At 46.5% G+C, this 19,345-nt stretch overlaps 1 protein-coding gene across 1 annotated transcript in view; it reads left to right on the top strand.

The window, feature by feature from the left end:
• Nucleotides 1–6,343, top strand: part of LOC136503659 (uncharacterized) — a 39,683-nt gene extending 33,340 nt beyond the window's left edge. Inside the window, exons 3-4 of the mRNA XM_066498662.1 lie at nucleotides 5,547–5,646; nucleotides 6,237–6,343. Of these exons, the coding sequence (XP_066354759.1) occupies nucleotides 5,547–5,646; nucleotides 6,237–6,343 (207 nt within the window). The remainder of the gene's footprint in view (nucleotides 1–5,546; nucleotides 5,647–6,236) is intronic.
• The last annotated feature ends 13,002 nt before the right edge of the window (nucleotides 6,344–19,345 follow it).

Raw genomic sequence — 19,345 nt, 5'->3', positions numbered from 1 at the left:
TTATTGCAATCAACGTAGATGTTGCAACCCAGTAAACATAAACCAACAACTCTCAGAATGGACTAACTTACATCATGAGACCATATTTTTCCCCTAGATTTTAACTTTCACTACATCAACAAATGGACATGCCACAGAATTTGGGTCTAACTTACATCATGAGTGAATGAAGCGTCCCTAAAAATATCACAGTCAAACTCGAAACCATGTCCCAGTCAACCTCGAATTAAAGTGGCATTATTGAAAAGGCTTACACATTAGGACTTTCACAACCTCAAGGAACAACGAAAACGTGCATGTGAATCCACACAAATGCAACAGCAGTATGCATGATGGTACATGCCATTCTGTGATTCAGTGATTTGAATCCCTTCCAGATTCAGTGATTTATTTAATTTTAATAATGCTTTTTTAGATCATTTACTTGGACTTCAACTCCTAGGTTTTACAGAACTGGCAAAGTTGTTTCCTAGTGATACCTATGCTTAGTGAGTGAGCGAGTAAGAAATAAGGAACATAAAATAAAATTTATAGGTTCTATGAATATGTGCATAGATATAAGTTGATTTAGCATCCTAGAAAGTTTGAATGTAACTATAACAGTAAAGCATACCATTTTCTCCGTTGGGGCCGAGAAACATGCCATTATATTGAAAGAATTGGACAAACTCTCATTATATATTTGGGGGAGAAATATTCATGTCAGACCACAAGACTCGGTTCCGAAATTGTAGTAGCATCTAAGGGAAACACCAGACATACAAATTCAAGTAACTATTTCGTCCTCCCTTTAGCTATTAAAGACATAAAACATAATAATAGAAAACATAAGACATCGTCAGTATCTGGCTAGTTGCTTACACCATACCAATGTCACTGACACACTGAACTTCTAAGGTCTGCAGTGATGTTTGATCCTGAGTAAAACATTTTACAGGTTTGAACTAGCCGGAGTGAAAATCCCTGGCCGAGTATTTTTTAGGTCACACGACAACTCAGCAACTATTACTGCTAAGATATAAATTCACACAAGCCAACAGTCGGCCTTCCTTGTACATCACAGCAATAAGTGATGCTGCAACTACACACATCTCTTATATTCTTTAGAGATAAGATCCAACCCATCAAGAACTTACTGCTACAACTATGGGTGAATAAACTCATAGGTACTGACACCAAGGGACTCACGTCCTTTATCTAGGTGATGAATTGACACCAAGGGAGAACCAGTACTGATCTATTTGCTGCAACTAAACAAAGAAGACATAGGCTAGCTGATTAGGTACTTACATGTTCACCTGATGCAATACTGGTGCCGACGTGCTTGCCTGAACAGAGATCTCGAACTCAGCTTTCTCTGTTGTTGTGATGTTCACCTGAAAAAAGAAATTGGTAACTCTTCCTTCATAGAACATCAATGATCAAAACACAGTGATCCAGTGTCTTTCTTCTTTAGTCTCTACATGGAATGGGAAACTCAGGTTTGACCATGTCAACCACAGGAATGCAAGATGAGCAGAGCCAGCCAAGAGAGATAGCCACAGGAATTGCAAGTGTGAAAGCCTCTTTTCCATCCTAAGTGACAACCATACCTTACTATTTTCTACTTTTCCATGGCTTTTTAAGTTCTTGCTTAAGAGATTCCTACAACCACAAACGGTCTACTTAGAGTTTGACGTTAGTGGACTTTGATGATGGGGAGCAGATTGGAATTAGGACAACCAATCAAAATCTGTATACAGCAGGAAAGGAGAAGAGTTGGCATACATGCTTGGAAATAAAAAAACCATACACAATAGGAAGGGAGAAGAGATGGCCAATGAAGACGTGACATAGTAGCGCGTGGCCGGGCATAGGCCGCAGAGGCAGACGTGGCTGTGGACGGCGGCGGGGTCGAGCGGCGAGAGGTTGGAGCCCACCTGCGCGCAGCCCGTCACCCAACCATGAAGTCTGATATACAATTCATAAAAGAATAATATACAACTTGTTTCTATGAATCATTATCACAGAGTATTGCATTAGTAAATTAGTGAAGGGATTAAAATGATATATGTAAATAAATGTCTATTTTTAAACCATACATTTAAGCTAATATTGTGACTGGTATTGTTGAATTAGTCTATAAAACCTATGTAGAGAAACAATGTTGTCAGACTTGGAGAAATTTTGACGCTTCAAGGGGAAATTTTCTTATCATGACTTTAAATTATTGAGATGGCCATGCAGAACAGCAAGAACCTGACATACTCAACACCTTGTTATTATTTTGCGTTTCTACTGTCATCAAGGAAACATACATCGATTCCTCAAGAGGAACAAATGCATAGCCAAAACCTTATCTACTGAAATCGTTTGATAGTTGTCAAACATCACAGCATGCAAGCATTCAATGTATAAACAAGAGTGCTCAGAATAACTACTGAGGCATCACCTGGTTCAGGCATATGAATTATGTCAGCTATGCTGGAACAATAGGATTCAGTGTCCGAAAAGGCTGGTTCGACAAAACAACAAAGCATGTCTCCAAATCAAGAGCATAGGTCTATCAATTTGAACTCACTAAACATTTGAAATTGATTAAAGGTAGTGAAATTTGAAAACACAGATGTCTCATGAATAAAAAACAGAAGGTCCGTCAATTGTTCCTACAAGTTTAGGAACTGTAGGATACATGAATTTATTTTACCCATGCCTGTGCTCTTATTAGCATCTAAACAGTCTTGATTTTGACTTGGCTACAAAGAATAGAAGCTCTTGAACAGGTTGTAATATCATAGTTTGCTAACTCAGCAAATAAATTGACCAGTATAAAAAACCTTGTGATAATCAGGGTGCAGATCTATTTACCAGAAAATCACCAAAGTAACTTGAGTTCTCAGTTTTAGGTTGATGTAGTAAGACAAGCAACAAAGTAACTCTGCATGAGATAGGAGATTGATAGTCAGTGTGACATAATTGCTACTGAACACTCTTAAGAAGAGAATATAGCTGCAGGTTGAAGTGAATTTAGATCTCCTGATTTCTTTGAGAAATAGAGACAGTCATTGAAGTAAAGAGATTTCTTTTTCTTTTGAGAAATACAGAGTCATCTGTAGGCTGACTGAACTAGCTGATAGGACAAATAAAAGCCCATGAGATTAAACATATACAGGAGATATGTTAAATAAATGGTTGGTGTTTGCAAGGTACGAGTAATGCTAACTGTGTGGGGAAGCTAAATTGGTACTCTGGAAAAATGCAAACATGAAGATGCCCACTATCCTAGCAACTTTGACAGCACTACAGAACCAAGGGCCAAAATATAGAATTCTTTCAGCTCAGCAAGAGTAAACTCACGAATTTGCAAATGAGAAAAACAAAACACCCCCTCATCAATAGAAAATACAGAGATTGTTCCCTGCATCATTAGGCTACTTGACCTACTTACTATTCAGTAGAGATCATAGCATGGCAAACTTAATTGCAGTACTGCACATAGGTTTCATCAAGGTGGTCTGTCGGAAACCAGAGTCTCTAAAATGAACAAATAAGCTTGGACGGTATCCGAAAACAACATCAAGTTTTGCAAGTTGCATGGTGAGAAGTTAACAACACAATGCAAATTAACGTCTGGGTGTGCACATGTCTCCATCAGATTTGGGTCCTCGGCTTCGCATAGAAGGGAGAGCAGGGAAGGGGTGGGCATACCTGTCGGCTTCGCACGGGAGGGGCCGCACCCTAGAGGCGCGGCCGCCGCGTCCGCCCCGCGCTGCCGCGGGCTGGCTAGCCCGGCCGAGCGCCGCCCCAAATGGCCACTACGAGCTGGCTGCCCGCCCGCCGCCCCTGGTTGGCAGGTTGGAGGCCGCGCACGGACAGCCTGCGCCGCCTAGATGCTGCGCACAGATGCCTGCGCCGCCTCTGCCTCCGGGATGCCTCGCCGCCTCCAGCTCCGGGATGCCACGCCGCCTATTCCGCCGGGAAGGTGGTCTCGTGGGGCAAGGAAGGGTGGTTTTGGCGGGCAGCAGGGAAGGGCGAGCCACGAACGCGAGCACGGGGCAGGGAAGGACGAGCTAGGCGTGATCGGTGGACGTGATCTCGCAAGCGTGATTGGAGGATGTGGGAGCGAGTGTGCGGGGAGGAGGTTGCATGGAGCGCGCGGGGATGCTGTATCGCAGGAGGCGGCGGAGCGACGACCCACGTTTTTGTCGCACGAAGAGGTGACGGCAGACCCAAAACAAATGTCGCATCAAAAAGTGTCCACGCTTTGTTCTTTTTAGTTGTAGCAGATAATTGTTAAGTGCAATTGAGAATAAGATTAAGGGGTTACTTTAGAGTATTATTATGAAGGGAAACGGTAGGAAATTTTAGAAAACAAGTCAGATCATTGCTATCATCATCACCAAACCTCCCCCCGATCCTTGAGAGACACAACACAACACATGCAGCTACAAGAACCTAGCTGTCGTTACTCCCACCGCACGGCGAAGGCCGATTGGCTGAGGGTTTGCACGAGGTCGAGGATGCCGAGTTCCATGCATCCGCTCCATGGCTCTCCAGCCATCGAGGGACGGAAATGGTTGGGGGATTTCTCCTATGCTGAGGGGAGGTGTCGCACGGCAAGGGAGACGGAGGGACTAGTGGGGGCAGCCGCCGGCTGGAGGGAGTGGAAGGGGTGGCTAGTCGCCGGAGGGAGTGGTAGAGGCTACCGACGGCGGCGGGTGGCGAGCCGCGAGCACGGGGGAGGGCAGGCGGCAGCCATCTTGCAGGGAAGCGTGCAGGAGGCGCACGCGGCGTGCGGGGTGAGGAAATGAGGCGTCGGCTTAGGCCCTGTTTAGTTGCACCCCAAAATGCCAAATTTTTCAAGATTCCCCATCACATCGAATCTTTGGACGCATGCATGAAGCATTAAATATAAATAAAAAATAAAACTAATTACACAGTTTAGACGAAATCCACGAGACGAATCTTTTAAGCCTAATTAGACTATGATTGGACACTAATTGTCAAATAACAATGAAAATGCTACAGTAACGTTTTGCCAAAAATTTTGGCATCCAAACTGGCCCTTACCGGTGCGGCTCAGGCGCAAAGGGGAGAAAATGCGGCGGGCTGAGGAATAATTGTGTTTAGGTTTGCTCTGACTAGTGGGCCCGTAAAATTTAGGCAAGAATTGGGCCAGGCGAGTGCGCGCTTGTCTGATCCATATGTAGCGACGGATCACGGATCGTTAGTGGTGAAAAATAGGGTATAATAAGGACCGGCCGTCCAACAATAAAGTAAAATAAAAATACTAACCAACAGTCTATTTAAAAAATCTTTACCGTCTGACATTTAAACGGTACTTTGTTATTTTTAGCAATCCCCATTCGATGTTAATTTTGAGGTTTGCCAAATATATGCCCGGATGTTTCTCTTAAAAGTTTCTAGAATTTGTTTCTTTCCTAACATGTCTCTTGAGGATTAATATAAAGGCTTTATTTAAACATTCAATTAATAATAGTAAGATAGTAAATCAGCATTTCGCAGTATACGAATTTGACCGTGCATACGAGCTGCAATTCTTGTAGGACGACTTGCTTATGTGCCACGTGTTTAAAGGCAACTCGCGAGACTACGTCGCACGGCCGAGATGCGCGGCCCATCATCATGAATCACCCAAAGAAACAGGTACTCAAAGTTATATCCTGCATGTTTACTAAAGTCAAATACTACTCTGATTCCCCCATTTCAAATTATTAGGTGTTTTGATTTTTCTAGATACATACATAATTTAGAATAGAGGGATTAATGCCTAAAGCCCCAGTGTTGTAACTTATGATATGAAATCAACTGCATTCTCTTCTCTTTTTCCTTGAGCGAGTTGTTACATTTTTGTCATGTGTGGTATTTAGCGTTTGGATCCCATTTGTTCTTTGTGCGGTGTTTGGGCTCAGGGTCCTTGACCCCGTACCATTTCCTAAGAACAGTCGTTAAATGTAACCAGTGTGACCCACATTCAGCAGGTAACCTTCAACAGTTTCAATTCTATATTTTCAACAAAGGCAATATATAAGAAATGGCACTAATCTGTTCCTGAAGTGAACAATTAGCCCTGCCATCTTACTGTGAAATTATTTTATTTCATATCCTTATATATAAGATGCCTTACCAGAGTAGCTGTGCGTTATGCCCCCCCCCCCCCCCCCCCCCCACCCACCCCCACCCCACCCTCCCAAAAAAAGGACTAAATTAATGTGCAGCTCTTAATCTTGGTGCAGAAATCCACGGCCAAAGCAACAATTACTTACTTGAAAGACCTGGAGGATTATTGGCAACACACATAGGCTGCGTTCCCTCCAGACTAGCCGGCTGCTCCTCCTCGTAAAACACTGTTTATCAACCAGCCGCTACAGTATTCCTCTCTCACAAAACCAGCCGGTTTCAGCCAAGTTTCAGACCAGCGAATGGGGTCATAAGCTCCAACAAGCATTTATCATCATCTCATCAACAAGCATCCATGGAAAATGGTAACCCATCTCCTTTTTTCTTCAATTATATGAAATGAAAGTAGTGAATAGTGTTTATTACGGTCTGGATGGGCCTTGGAATTTTATGTGTCACCAGGATCCTTGGCTCAACACCAAGGGTTTCAGTTGCCAAACCACATCTGCAACCAAAATACAGGTGCTCCTCAAACGAATATCTTATTTCCGTGAATAATGTACTAGCATTTTGTCATTTCATTCCACTTCTTTAGTAATGAGAGATTGTGGATTTTTTCTGTTTGCGGGATTCTTGGCAACACACATAAATTCCAGCGAGCATTTAACACCACCGGACCATGCCCCACAGCCGAGGGCTCCGTTCGCTTCACTGAAAAAAACAAGCCAAAACACTGTTTCAGCTGATTTGTTTTGAGAGAAAAATATTGTTCTGGCTAAAAAAATAAGCTAAAAAATACGGATTATACGACAAGCGAACAGGGCTCATCATCAAGCATCCAAGGAAAATGGTAAAGTATAGTATCACCACCGGAAAACTGGACTTTACCGAGTGGCTGAGACTTTGTCGAGTACTTTTTATCGGGGCACTCGGCAAAGCAATATTTTGCCGAGTGCCGCACTCGGCAAAATAAAGCACTCGGCAAAGGTGGATTTGCCGAGTGCTAGGCACTCGGTAAAGCCTGGCTCTTAGCAAAACTGGGCTTTGCCGAGTGCCACGGCACTCGGCAAAGATCCCACTCGGCAAAAGGTGGTCGGCCCGTGACGGCGGCCACCTGCCGTCAGATTTTGCCGAGTGCCTAACGGCTGGCACTCGGCAAATTTTTTTTTTTTATTTTTAAAAACTTATTTTGCCGAGTGCCAGCCCCAGGCACTCGGCAAATTTTTTTTATTTTTAAAAACTTATTTTGCCGAGTGTCAGCCCCAGGCACTCGGCAATTTTTTTTATTTTTAAAAAACATATTTTGTCGAGTGCCCCCTGGGCGTGCCCCGCATGGCAAGCAATTTTTTTTTTGATTTTGGGCCCAAATTTTTTTCTGGGGCCTTGTGACAGTATTTCAAACTCTATTTTAAAATTCGGGGTAATTTTGACTTTTTTTATATATTTCATTAGTTTATTTTGTTGCGTCGAATTTTTCGGGATATTTCAAATTTGAACTGCAGGTACATGGAATGATGGACTTTGGTCATCCAAAAATTGATACTCATGATATTTAGGGTATGTTTAGGCCGTATCCCTGAACTCACATGAAATTTTGGAAGATGCTCGAGATTTCATGTGAGTTCCTGGATACGGCCTAAACACACCCTAAATATCACGAGTATCAATTTTTGGATGACCAAAGTCCATTATTCCATGTACCTGCATTTCAAATTTGAAATATCCCAAAAAATTCGACGAAACGAAATAAACTAATAAAATATATAAAAAAAGTCAAAATTGCCCCAAAGTTTAAAATAGAGTTTGAAATACTGTCACGAGGCCCGAGAAAAAAATTTGGGCCCAAAATCAAAAAAAAAATATATATATATTTTGCCGAGTGCCATGCGGGGCACTCGGCAAAGTGGGCTTTACCGAGTGCCCGGCCCAGGGGGTACTCGGCAAAGTTGAAATAAATAAAAAAACAGTAAAACCCCACCGGCCCAACCCCCGCGCCCCCAGCCACCCACCCGCTCCCCCGCTCCCACCCCAGCCGCCGCCGCGCCCACCCCCGCCGCTGCCCACGTCCTCGTCGGCGAATCGCCGCCGCCGGCGAGCCCCACCCTCGCGCCGCCGCCCCTCCGCCAGCCTCGCCTACGACCGCGCCCATCGTCGGCCGCGCTGGCCGCGCCCACCCCCGTCGTCGGCCGCGCCCCGCCCCGGTAGCACCACGCGCCCGCCGCCGGCCACGACCGTGCCTATCACCGGCTGCGCCCACCGCGCCCGCCCCCAGCCGTCGGTCGCGCCCCGCCCCGGCAGCTCCCCGCGGCCCGGGCCCCCTCGCCTCGGCCACCCAGAGGTGGCTGGCTGGTGTCGGCCGGCCATTTCCGGCAGCGGTGGCCGTGTCCCGGCCGTCCCTTCCCTGGCCGCGCTGCCCGTAGGAGCAGGGGAGGTAGGAGGAGCAGGGGAGGAGGGAGAGAAGGGAAGGGGAGAAGAGGAGGAAGAGAAGAGGAGGAAGAAGGGAGAAGGGAGGAGGAAGAAGGAAGAAGGGAGGGAGGAGAGGAGAAGGGAGGAGGAAGAAGGAGAAGGGAGGTGGAGAGGAGAAGGGAGGAGGAAGAAGGGAGGAGGAGCCCCGGCCGTTATCCACGCCTCGTTAGCGGCGGTGCCATGCCCTCGGCGCCCCGCTCCCGACTCCGCTCACCGTCGACGAGCACACTAGGTTCGCCCTTCCCTTTCTATTCAAATCATGCAATGGATGTCGGCCATCAAGCCCTTGTTAGTAGTAATAGTTGTTGTATGTGGTTTTCGGCCATCGAGCCGTTGTTTGTGGATGTTGGCCTTCGTGCCGATCTTTTTTGCAGGTTTTTGAAACCTCCCCATGCAGGGGAGGTTCTGCCGAAATTTTCAATTATCACTAATGTATTGCCTTTTTATGCAGGAGGAGGCCCCGGCGGAGGGACCTCAGTGACCCCGATTGTCTTCGTCCGCATTGCGGGTCTGCCTGCACCGCGTCGCGGCGCCACTGCACCGACTCGCCACAGCCCCGCTAGCCTGACCTCACCGGCACCCTAGGTATAACCCCTCTATCCGTATCATGGTCTTAGGTCACTGATCCCAGTTAGGCGTCTCCCGTCCGAAAGAGATACGGTCAGAGTTATGCAGGTCTTTGCATATCTGCGAGCGTTTCTGTTTCGAATTGTCCACGTTTTTTGGACAGCCCGCGGATGCGTAGATGGGTTAGTTTCCATGGTCCGCTCCGGTCCAAGACCGTGTTTCGGCATCACCCCCTGTTGTTCTCTGGATACACACTCTCCCTTGCAGGACGTGTATTGGGAGAACAGCGGGGAGGTGCTGCCGAAATTCCGTCTTGGATAGGAGCGGAGCATGGAAACTAACCTCATCTACGGATCCACAGGTGGGATTAGGACCTATCCTCACCTATTAGAGAGTAGGGACACCGCGTAGATGCAATTGATGGTGACTCATATGTGCTGATACGTCTGTTAAAGGATGGAGGACCGTGAGTGGATGTACACGCTCCGGAGAGACGAGCACGATTACGACTTGCTGTTTATAGTCAAGGTCGAAGAATTCTTACAGCATGCATTTGGCGAGATTGCTGGAGGCCATTCTCTAGTGGTTTGTCCGTGCAGCAGTTGTGATAATAGAAGAAGGAAAGATATGTTAACCATGGGTAAACATATTGTGAAGTTTGGATTTACTCCGGGCTACCACCGGTGGATCCACCATGGTGAAACTGATCGTATCAGGGAGGAGGTGGTGAGACCACGGCTCGAGGCTTTCGATGATGATGCCAGGGTAGTAGACATGCTGGATGACACGCACCAAGCTCAGTTCACTGAAGGACGTGACAAGGAGGAGATGGAGGCTGCCACAGATGCCTTCTACCTGATGTTGGACTCAGCACAGAGACCCCTTCACGATCATACTAATGTTTCTCAGTTGGATGCCATTGGTCGCGTAATGGGGTTGAAGGCCGAGTTAAACCTAAGTCGAGAAGGCTTCGACAAGATGGTGGATGTGTGGAGCGATATGCTACCGAAGACACACATTATGCCAAAGAACTTGTATGAGTCAGAGAAGCTCCTTCTTGCACTTAAGATGCCGTATGACAAGATACATGTGTGTCTGAAGGGGTGCGTCCTCTTTAGGAAAGAACACGCGGATGCAAAGTACTGCCCGAAGTGTAAATCCTCTAGGTACGTGGAGGTAGACTCAGGCGATGGCCAGAAGAGGTAGCTTAAGATCCCCATGAGAGTCCTACGACGCCTTCCGTTCCTACCGAGGCTCCAACGGCTATTCATGACCAAGGAATCTGTGAAACAGATGACATGGCACAAAAACGGCACACGGTACAATCCTGAGAAGATGGTACATCCATCCGATGCTAATGCATGGAAGTACTTCAATTCGCAGCATCCTCTCAAAGTAGAGGAGGCTCGTAATGTATGTGTCGTGCTGGCAACAGATGGGTTCAATCCATATGGCATGATGGCTGCACCATACACATGTTGGCCCATGTTCGTCATCCCCCTGAATCTCTCCCCGGCGTCTCCTTTCAACGGCATACCGTGTTCCTGTCGTTGATAATCCCTAGACACCTGGGGAGTAATATGGGTGTCTTCATGGAGCCTGTGATAGATGAGTTGATCGATGCTTGGGTCAAAGGGGTGTGGACATACGACCGAGCTACGAAGACTAGCTTCAAAATGCATGTCTGGTATCACTACTCCCTGCACGACTTCCTGGTGTATGGGTTAATGTGCGCCTAGTGTGTTCAGGGGAAGTTCCCATGCCCAATATGCAAGGAAGCTGTGAGGTTCATATGGTTGAAGAAGGGTGGCAAGTATTCGTCGTTCGACAAACATCATCAATTCCTCCCTCTTGACCATCCATTCAGAGAAGACATCAAGAGCTTTACAAAAGGTGTCAAAGTGACGGACCCTAGACCACGCTTGAGGACTGGGGCGGAGGTTCATGCTCAGATAGATGCTCTCGTGCCCAACAAAGATGGTGGTTTCGTGGGATATGGTGAGCAACATATGTGGACTCATAAGTCCGGCTTGACGAGGCTCCCCTATTTCGATGACCTCCTACTTCCCCATAACATTGATGTCATGCACACTAAAAAGAATATCGCCGAGGCACTTTGGGCAACGCTCATGGACACTGACAAGTCTAAGGACAACCCTAAGGCTAGAGTGGACCTGGCGACGTTGTGTGATAGGCCAAACCTAGAGATGTGACCTCCTGCAACAGGAAAGCAGTGGAGAAGGCCTAGGGCCCCCTATGTCTTGAAAATCGATCAAAGGAGGGAAGTACTTTGATGGATCAAGAATTTAATGTACCCTGATGGGTATGCAGCGCATCTGAGCAGGGGAGTGAACTTAGAGACTCTACGAGTCAACGAGATGAAGAGTCATGACTACCACATATGGATTGAGCGGATACTTCCGTCGATGGTTCGAGGCTATGTCCCTGAGCATATCTGGCTAGTGCTGGCAAAGTTGAGCTACTTCTTTCGCCAGCTTTGTGCTAAGGAGCTATCTTCGACCGTCATTATAGAATTGGAAACTATGGCACCTGAGTTGGTCTATGAGCTTGAGAAGATCTTTCCACCTGGTTTCTTCTTGCCGATGCAGCATCTGATTGTGCACCTCCCGACCAAGGCACGGTTAGGGGGGCCCATGCAGGCCCGTTGGTGCTATCCAATCGAGTGATGTCTAAAGACTCTTCGCAAGAAATGTACAAATAAAGCCAGAATTGAGGCTTCCATTACAGAGGCAAGCATTTGGAAGGAGGTTGCAAACTTCACGACATCCTACTACAAGCCGAACCTTCCTAGCAAGCATAATCCACCCCCTCATTACAATACTAGCGAAGTTGAATCAACCCTCAGCCTTTTCAAATGCCAAATAGGCAGCGCAAGTGGATCAATCCCCAAGAGATTGGATCCAGAAGAGTGGCGCAGAATCACGCTATGTGTGTTCACCAACCTTGTCGAGGTTGCGCCATTCATTAAGTAAGTTCTCAATGAACTTGTTTCAAAACAACGTCACTATTCTGTATCGAACCCCATTGATTCTCTTTGGTACAGGGAATTTGTTCATCAAGAGTGGCATCAATCAAGGGATCCTACCCCGCATGAAAATGATACCCTTCTTTTAGAGGGTGCGGGAGCTGGGAGGACTGATTTCATTTCTTGGTTCAAACAAAAGGTCGTACGTTCATCGATATTCCTTAGTAGCTCGTACGTTCCAATAGTATAACGATGTATCATGCTTGAGCTTGCAGGCGCAAACCAATGCGTCCATGAGTGATGAGTTGAGACAGATTGCAAACGACTTCAAGTTAAGGGTGAAGTCATATACCGGTTATGACGTGAACGGATATCGCTTCCACACGTCAAGACATGAGCAGACTCGGCCCGGTCGGAAAACCACCAACAGCCAAGTTTTTACGCCGGGCACTAATGGCGTCGAATACTACGGAATAACTAAGGAGATCTATGAACTTGAATATGAGGTCCAGGTACCTCTTACTCCTATCATATTCAAGTGCCACTGGTTTGATCCTGGACGAACGCGACAGACCCCTCATCTTGGGCTAGTCGAGATTAGGCATGATTCCATCTATAAAGGAAAAGATGTCTATATTGTGGCTCAACAGGCCGTGCAGGTGTATCATACGCCATACGCATGCCAAGACAAAGACCATCTTAAGGGTTGGTCTATTGTGCACTAGGTATCTTCGCACGGTAAACTACCTATTCCAAATGATGAAGATTACACCTTCGACACAAACACATATGATGGAGAGTTCTATCAAGCAGATGGGCTACAAGGGAGCTTTGAGATAGTCTTACCCGGTGTGACGACCGCCATGGAAGTAGACAATGAAACGGTTGATGACGAGGACCCTGGAGATGTAGTGCTAAATCCAAAAGACATTCAAATGCTTGAGCGATTCCATTTAGGCAAAGACAATGAAGAAGACACAGAACCTTCGGATAGTGTTGCCCATTTGGACAATTTTGACAGTGATGATGAGACCTATGACCCCAATCATGAAGATTATTCCTAAACCATGTAATACTATGTTTTTTATTAAATTTTGTTATGTTTATTCATTTTGAACTATTTGACATGTATGTACTAACGCTTGTTGTTCATTCTTTGTACATTGCAGGTGACAGAACAAAGATAGTGGGCAACCGTTCACCGAGGCAGGTGCTCTCGGTGTACCAGAGGCTACGCCCTCCTGATGGAGGCGAGGGGACGTCTTCGCCCCCAGCGGCGAGAGCAGGCCCGGGTCACCCCAGCACGGTGAGGGGGAGGGGGAGGGGGAGGGGCCGAGGTCACCCTAGGAGGGACCCGCCTCCTCCCCCAGCTCTCGACCAGCCAGAGGACCTGTCTCCTACCCCAGAGGACCACATGGTAGCTATGGGCACGACCACAGACACTCCATCGGGGGACGAGGGGACTCAGCAGACGGAGGACAGTTCTGCTCAGTCGGCTCCCTACCTACGAGGTCCCACAAGCCTTCCTTCGGTTCTGCTTCCTGACCGACTCCCACTAGTTCGTCCTGTGGGAAGAAGGTAAGTAACTATAGATGTTATCACTAGTACTTCATATGATACGTTGAAAATCAAAAGAGAAACTGATAATTTTTCTTAATCACTTATGTAGGGGCTGGCTAGTTCTGTCGGGTGCTCTTGACCCCCCACGCACCCCCGCTACCGTCCTGGGATGTCTGTGCAGGAAACACTTCCCCAGCCTTGTGGACTTGAAATAGGGGAGGTGGGAGCCGACCTGGTCATGGGACAGGTACAAGCTCGGCTCGGATGACGAGGAGGACAACAAGCAGGAGCGGGTTTTGGCAGACTTTTGGGTAAGTGTCTCACAACATAGCTCAATACATCTCCTCCATTGGTTAAGTCTTTTATTGAAATAATGAACGGATACATCGTGTTTGTATGCAGAGGTACTTCAAGGCCGAAGAAGGTCGAGTGACCCTGGTGGATCAGACAGCACACAGAGCCTGTAAGAAGTACGTCGACGACATGATTCACGAGGCACGACTCTAGGCCCACGTCGACTACTACAGGTCCATCAAGAAAGAGCCCCTCAACAAAACTGGCGCAAGAAATGTGGCGCTGACCAAGGAGCAGTACCTTCAGGTAGGTGAATAATATTGATTCGTTTTGAGATTTAGTAGGTCCAGAATTGATCTTCTTATATGTCAAACACTTGATGATGTGTAGGTGCCGGCCTCGTGGTGCATGTCGCATAGATCGGCATGGTCGAGGATCGTGGACAGGTACCTTGACCCGGCGTACATCGCAAAGCACGAGCAAGGGAAGCGGAAGCGGGCACTGAGGACCGGTCCAACTCACCACCAAGGCAGCCGCAACCTCCCCGCATTCAAGCGGGCACTTGTACGAGATGTCATTTATCTATTCTAACGCTCAATTTTGCCTAATTTCTAATCATCTTGCCGTCTTTCTCGCAGGAGGTGGCACACCCGGACGTGCTGGTGTTGGAGTTTGGGGCATGGGCTGTGTCCCACATGGGCCCGGTGAAATCCGGTGTCGCCTTCAACCCGGATGCCACTACCCAGGCTTACTCTGACCCGAGCGTCCACGCTAAGGTCAGAGACTATGCGGAGGCGGTTAGGGCGCTTCGTGGCTTAGATCACAATCTAAGCACTGAGCCCCTTGAGATAGAGGTGATCGTGAGGCTGGGGCAAGGCAGGAAGCATGGGCGGTTGTGGATTGCAGACGGCGCCGACTCCTCAAGCTCTGCACCCTCTCTCTCCCATGTGAGGGCACGGAGCATGGCCAGAAGCCTTCCCATACGTGCACGGCCTACTCCAACACTGTCGTGAGTCGACGAACTTCAGGTAATTCCGGTTTCACTCGTCGTACATTAAACGTTACACACATTGATCAGATTTGCAATACTAAAACATGTGATTGAAACACTGCAAGCTGAGCTGGCAGAGACAAGGGAGACGCAAGCACACCTGACCGCAGAGCGGGAGGCCACGAAGAAGCAGATGGCGGACATGTATCAGATCATGCAAACCATCGGGCAAGCATCGGGTGTCCAAGTGCAGTTGCCAGCTCCAGCTCCGGTTCGACACTTCACTCCTATGAGTATGAAAGTTTAATGCGTTCGTGCCGTTGGGATTGTCGGCCTTCGTGCCGTTGTGATTTTCGGCCTTTGTGCCGTTGGGATTGTCGGCCTTCGTGCCGTTGTGATTGTCGGCCTTCGTGCCGTTGTTTCTTGCAGGTTGGAAACCTCCCCGTGCAGGGGAGGTGTTGCCGAAATTTTTAATTTTGAGTCTAATACATGCAATCTCTTCTCTTTTATGCAGCCTTCGTCGGCGGGTTCAAACAATCCCACTACCGTGTCACCGGCGGCTAATCGCGTCAACCCTTCGCCGTAGTTCGGTCCTTCACCGCAGTCCGGGGGGCCACACCTGCAGTCTCCGTCGCCGCAGTAGGGATGTTGAACTTTGTGATGTTGAACTTGTGATGTTGAACTTTGGTGCATTTGTGATGGATTTTCGATGGATTTATTAAATATGCGTGTGCTTGTGATATATAATGCATGTAGGTATATATATATATATATATATATATATATATATATATATATATATATATATATATATATATATATATATATATAATGCGTGTACTTGTGATATATATATATATATATATATACTCGGCAAAGATTTTTCAAAAAAAAATATATAATTTCTTTGCCGAGTGCCTTGCCGAGGCACTCGGCAAAGTATTTTTTTTAAACAAATTCAGAAATTCTTTGCCGAGTGCCTAAACAGAGGCACTCGGCAAAGAAATTATTTAAAAAAAAAAAACTTTGCCGAGTGCTTGGGCAGGGGCACTCGGCTAAGTAATTTTTTTAAAAAAATAAAAAAACTTTGCCGAGTGACTGGGCAGGGGCACTCGGCAAAGTACTTTTTTAAAAAAAAACTTTGCCGAGTGCCTGGGCTCGGGCACTCGGCAAAGTAATTTTTAAAAAAAATAAAAAAAAAATTGCCGAGTGCTGGGTCGGGCACTCGGCAAAATAACCGTTAACGGCCGGCGCCGCAACGGCCAAAAATATTTTGCCGAGTGCCGCCCCAAACACTCGGCAAATTTTTTTTTATTTTGCCGAGTGCCCGGATAAAAAGCACTCGGCAAAGACCCTTTGTCGAGAAAAATTTTGCCGAGCGGACTTTGCCGACTGCTACACTCGGCAAAGCCTTTGCCGAGTACAAAGGGCTCTTTGCCGAGTGTAAAAACACTCGGCAAAGCCGCGGCCTCCAGTAGTGTATCGCTCTGTTTTTCTTCAATTATATGAAATGAAAGTAGTCAATGGTGTTCATTACGGCCTGGATGGGGGTTTATGTGCCACGAGGATCCTTGGCGGCTCACCACCAGGGGTTTCAGTTGCCAAACCACGGCTGCAACCAAAATACAGGTGCTATTCAAACGAAACTCCAGATTCTGTATATTATTTCCGTGAATAATTAATGCAGCATTTTTGTCATTTGATTACATTTTCTTCTAATATAAACTATTGTGAATTTTTCTGTTTGCGACGCAGGAGAGCCTAATCTTCAGGGGCAATCTGTAATCAAAGCAACGGCCTTTTCGGTTCAACAGAAATGGGGGTCTCACGAACAGACCGCGATGTACTTGCTTTATCGCCATTTTCACAAATGATCGTTGATGAACTTGCAAGTATGGAAAATACTGGCGTCGAAATCTCCATGGGTATGTTGGGCTATCCTCGCTCGCTCGTTGGTAATATCATTACTGTAGATTGAAAAATTATAAGTTTTTCATAGATGTTTTTTTCATCGGTGTTGCCAGAGATGATTGAAAATGACATGCCAAACGGAGGAGGGTCTTACAAGGGTTTCGGCAAGTGCGGAGAATGGGGCCCTAGGAAAGCGTGCAAGAACTAAATCACCTGTTTGGGGAAGTTCACTAAGTTACTCAGGCCTTGTTTAGTTCCAAAAAGTTTTTCCAAAAAGTGCTACAGTAGCTATCACATCAAAATTTGTGATACGTGCATGGAGCATTAAATGTAAACGAAAAAAAACTCATTGCACCGTTTGGTTGGAAATCGCGAGACGAACGTTTTGAGCCTAATTAGTCTATGATTGAATACTAATTGCCAAATAAAAATGAAAGTGTTACAGTAGCCAAATTCCCAAATTTTCCCCAACTAAGGCCTTGTTCACTTTGCAAATTTTTTGAACCCGATGAATAGTACCACTTTCGTCTTATTTGGTAAATATTGTCCAATCGTGGACCAACTAGGCTCAAAAGATTCATCTCGTGATTTCCAACTAAACTGTGTAATTAGTTATTTTTTTTACCTACATTTAATACTCTATGCAAGCGGCTAAAAATTGATGTGATGGAGAGAGAATGAAAAAACTTGGAATTTGGATGACATCTAAACAAGGCCTAAACACAGCCTCGCTAAAGCCAAAGCGGTGTTGGCAGTGTGCAATCACTGCTACAAGGTCATGACAGGCGATTCCAATAAAGGCACATCGCACCTGAAATGGCACAAATGTCACTGCAACCACTAGCTATCTCTGTCGGGCTGGGAAATGGATTCGTCCACCATTTTTAATTACTCCTACTGGTACACAGTTCTTAGGCTAGGGAGGTGCTTGTGCGTGCTTCAGAGTTGTGGTTAGCTAGGCTGGGAGGCCAAACTGCCCAACTCTCTTGTCATTTTCATTTCGAGGGCTAGCCAATCAATCCCTTTCGAAATTCCATCTCTTCGATATATGGTTGCGCGAGCGCTCCTGTGACGACTCTTCGCATGAGCTTTTATGCTTTGGCTTGAGGAATGCGTTCGTACTCTAGCTTTTAATGTATTGTTTGGCTTGTAAAATGAAAAAAAAATGAGATTATGTGACAAAAAATTGGCTGGTAAGTGCACTCCTCATCATATTCAGATGCTGTAAATTTCGGGAACCTTTGGATCGTAGGATAGGAAAAGTATAGAAATAGGAAAAACTCAGGAAATCAGATGACATACTTCTCTGATTCCATGGTAATTAAAAACAAAGGAAAAGTGAATGAGATGGCCTTTGGTTGGAGCTCAGGTGAAACAGCTGATGCTTCCATTTTTTAAATCTAAAATAAACAGCTACACTCGTGAGCACTGAAAGCGGACCGACGTCACCCTGGTGGCTGCTCCCGTGGCCCAAAACAACCCACGTAGTCCTCGTCAGAAGAGACACCAGAGCAAAAAAATCAACGCGCGAACCAGCATGGTTGATGCGCGCGCGCCATTTCTTTCGCGCCAGGAAAGTTTTCAAGAGCTCCGATCTCATGCATTTTTTTCTATGGAATTCAGCTATAGGACTCTAATCCTGTGGAATACTTTCTTGGCTTTTCCTATGAAGGAAAGAAAAAATTCCTTAGGCCACGTTTGTTTCATTAGGAATGAGCCCTACGAAGAAATCCTAGCCGGATTGTTACTTTAATTTATGTAAGCTTTCACTACTAGATTGGATTGGTTCCTGGCCTCCTACAGCTGTAACCGAACCAACCCTTAGGAATATGAATCCTACAAAATTCCTTTGCCCATCCTATGATATAAAGGGGCCTTCACATGATATGATATAGATAGATAAACATAGGCCACAGCCGTCGCCGGTAGGGCTTTGAAAACCGATCACCAAACCGAATCGAAGTATCAGTTAGATCGCTTCTTGGGCTCGGTGTCGATTTTGTATACTGCAAACTTCGGTCCTCGGCCTTGGTATCGGTATCGGTTTTTATTTAGTCCAGGAACCTTTAGTCCATACTGAACCCATACACTGTAGGCACGTCCAGCCACACATGCGCACAAGCAGGCAACAAACTCCCTTGGCCCATAATCCATTCGGCCCACTCCAACAGCCCACGATCCTCACCAACAGACAAGTCGTCAGCCCCAGATCCTAGCCCGTCATTCCTGCATTGCAGCAGCCTTGCAGCCGCACTCGGTGTTCCTGTCGTATCTCTAACAACACCCCTACTTATCCCCAGCTCCCAATTTAGACAGTGAAGACCAAAAAAACCAACTTCAGCAGGCCCCTTATTACACCCCTAGATTTGTTGGCCTCCTATTTTTTTCCTCCCATCCTCTATTCCTGTTGGCCCCCTACTCCATTCCCCCTACTTTTTTTTGTCATGCGA

Source organism: Miscanthus floridulus, chromosome 14 (assembly GCF_019320115.1).
Source record: "Miscanthus floridulus cultivar M001 chromosome 14, ASM1932011v1, whole genome shotgun sequence".
Classification (NCBI taxonomy): Eukaryota; Viridiplantae; Streptophyta; class Magnoliopsida; order Poales; family Poaceae; genus Miscanthus; species Miscanthus floridulus.
This window is presented reverse-complemented; position numbering and strand designations above follow the sequence as displayed.